At 36.9% G+C, this 3,126-nt stretch overlaps 1 protein-coding gene across 1 annotated transcript; it reads left to right on the forward strand.

Annotated features, from left to right (window-relative positions):
* Nucleotides 1-1,324: 1,324 nt before the first annotated feature.
* Nucleotides 1,325-2,847, forward strand: LOC137808233 (LOB domain-containing protein 37). Its single transcript, XM_068609253.2, has 2 exons — nt 1,325-1,940; nt 2,024-2,847. Exons 1-2 carry the CDS (start codon nt 1,757-1,759, stop codon nt 2,536-2,538), a joined length of 699 nt encoding a protein of 232 aa, XP_068465354.1. The 5' UTR covers nt 1,325-1,756; the 3' UTR covers nt 2,539-2,847.
* Nucleotides 2,848-3,126: the final 279 nt, after the last annotated feature.

Below are 3,126 nucleotides of genomic sequence, written 5' to 3' on the forward strand. Positions count from 1 at the left end.
ATTTTAGAGTAGGAACCGTATGATCTTGTTTTATTCTTCTTAGGATTAAATTTCGTGAAATTTAGTAGTTTCGTCTATCAATTGAGGATCTTACTAAACTAAATTTATTATTACTTAAGGATGAATTTCGATTTAGACTATTTTAAACTAAATTCATTATTTCTTATGGATGGACATTGATATTTAGACTATTTCTAACAGGATCAAAAACCACTTCTACTGCACCTATGAGAATTATTATTATTTGTACTTCAGTAGGGTTAGGATTTTCTGGAAGAATATATCTTCCAACCTCCATTTTAATTTGTTTGTTATTTCACTGTGTCTTAACGTTCTAGGAACGGAGATATTTACCTTTTTTTTGGAATTACAATAACAAGGTATTTTTGTTTTTTCAAAAAATTAATAAAGGTTTAAGTTTTTATTATTTTACAATATATATGATAAATTATTGTAATTGGGATTGCGCTTGGATTCCAATATTCTTCTGTCATTTTTATATTTAAATATATACTATAACGAGTTTCATAAAATATTTTTAAAACAATTGAATAATTGAGATAATTATTTATATATATCAATACTTCATGTAAATTTGTTTCAAATAATATTTGATCTTTTAGTTGACTAACCCTATTATATCTCAAAACTGCAAATAAAGGGGTATCTAGTGATAATGGCTCCATGTAGTGATGAGTTCTTCATTGGAGACATTATCTATAGTGTTTGTAAATATATCAATACTCTTCCTAATCTCATATAAAAAAGTCTCTCTCCATGTACATGATTCTTCAATATAATCACTATAAAAAATACTCATTTCATTTCAAAATAATAGTCTTTTAAGATTTTAACATTTTGATTAAGAATATTAATTAATACAAATTTAATAAAAAAATATTTTAAAATTTTCAACTTCTCTTTTATACGTAAGCAGTTCTGTATTATTTACTGGGGGTTATAGGAAAAGGTAGTTAAAAAAAAGTATAAGAACTATTATCTTAAAAAAATAAAAAGTTAAAGGGCCAATTTCCCATTTTTAAACAATAGTTTTTAAAGATTTTGACACACTAATTAATACAAAGTTAATGAAAAATATCCTTAACTTTTAAACTACTACTTTTGTTTCTTTCTGTGCAAGTGAGTGACGTTGTAATGATATTTATTGGCAAAATTATATAAAATGTAGTGTGAGAGATATACAAATAGGTTATGCGAAAAATATTGTAATATAAATGAAATAAAGTTTTTTTTTTTTATGATTGAGTAGGAGCAGCCGTTTTGCGAAGCTTATGAAGTGTTGAAGCATTAGTGGTAAAATATGAATAATGAAGTAATATGGGAAGGTGAAATATATGGAATCGAACGGCGTAGGAAACATCCATGCGCGGAAACACGGAGCCGCGCACGCCAAAGACATTGGAATCTCACTTGCATACAGAAAGCAGAATTAAAAACAACACAACACATCACAACAATAGCATTCTCTTCCTCATATCTCTCTTCCACTCCCACCACTACCTTAACCCAACCATAGTTAACCACCAACCTCATTTCCCCCAACATCTCTCTCTCTCTCATTCCCTTCCTTATTTATATCTCTTCTCAATCTGCATTTGCATTCTCTGATCTCTTCTCTCTCTGCTCTTCCTAATTGTTGTTGGTGTTGATGTGAGGAAGAAACTGTTGTTTCAACCACAGACACAAACACAAAGATACACGCTGGGTGGGTTCATTAATTTGTAGCAAAATAGGCATGAGTTGCAACGGCTGCAGAGTTCTTCGAAAGGGATGTAGCGAATCCTGTGTGTTGCGTCCTTGTTTGCAGTGGATCGAAACCGCCGAAGCTCAAGGCCATGCCACTGTCTTCGTTGCCAAATTCTTTGGCCGTGCTGACCTCATGTCCTTCGTTTCCAACGTTCCAGAAAATCAAAGACCTGGTAAATTTTATTTTAATTTCTTTTAACTCTTTCTACAGTTTTCTTCGCCCTACCTTATACTTCTTTCCGTGTTGCCTATGCAGCTCTGTTTCAGTCCCTGCTGTTCGAAGCCTGCGGGAGAACGGTCAACCCTGTCAACGGTGCTGTGGGCCTTCTCTGGACCGGAAACTGGCACGTCTGCCAGGCGGCCGTGGAGACCGTACTCCGCGGCGGCACGCTCAGGACCATGCCGGAGCTCATGGACCTGACCTCTCCCGCTGCAGCCGCCGACGAGACATCGGAAGTTGCATGCTCCGACATTTGGAGAATCCGACACCCGAACCCGACTTGCGGCTTCACGAACTCCAGATCTCATAACAAAGTCTCCTCCGCCAGCAAACGCAAGCGGTTGGAGGAGCCGGCGAAGCTGCAGGCGGCGCCGAATCTCGATCTCCGGCTGACGCCGATTTTTCTGCAGAAGAAGGTTGAGAATCGGCGGCCGGTGTCGCCGTCGATGACCTCCGAGGAGTCTGGCACGACGACGGCGTGCTTGGAGAGCAAATTTGGGGATCAGTGGGGTCACAGTGGAGACCGGAAAGTTCTCAACCTTTTCATTTGAGGACTCTCCCTATCTCTCTCTGAGAAGCGTTGTGTTTTTCCGAATCTAATTAACGAGTTTGTTGTATGGTGTAATAGTCTTTGAAGGGGTTCTTCCCGGAGTTTAAAGTCCGGCGAGTTTTGGTGAGACACCGGCACAGGATTTCTTTAGAGAGAAAAATGAGGGTTCGTCGGTGATCCCTTCTTTGTTTTTTGTCTGTTTTTTTCAATCCCTGCCAAACGTGGAATATGTAAACAGTCCTCTGATCGTGGGACATGAATATTAGTAATATTAAATATCAATGAATAAATGAGTAGACAGTGGAATACATCTTTTGTTTTTCATTGTTGTTTTAATTTTGTCGAAAACATTTATGAACATGCGAATTGGATGAATATTGAGTTTAGAACCGGACATAACTCATAACTCAGAATTTTACTCTTCACCAACTGCTATGCCCGTAACATTAATTTTACGTTACCCCTTTAGGAAAGGGCTGCAGAGTCCAATGTTGCAAAATACTACACTACTAGCATGTCAGTCCTTCTAATTTTGCATTTATTATGAAAGAGTGGAAGGATACAAAATTTAGCATGTTGTAATTTTGAC

The sequence above is a fragment of the Phaseolus vulgaris genome, chromosome 3 (genome assembly GCF_051622355.1).
Source record: "Phaseolus vulgaris cultivar YP4 chromosome 3, ASM5162235v1, whole genome shotgun sequence".
Classification (NCBI taxonomy): Eukaryota; Viridiplantae; Streptophyta; class Magnoliopsida; order Fabales; family Fabaceae; genus Phaseolus; species Phaseolus vulgaris.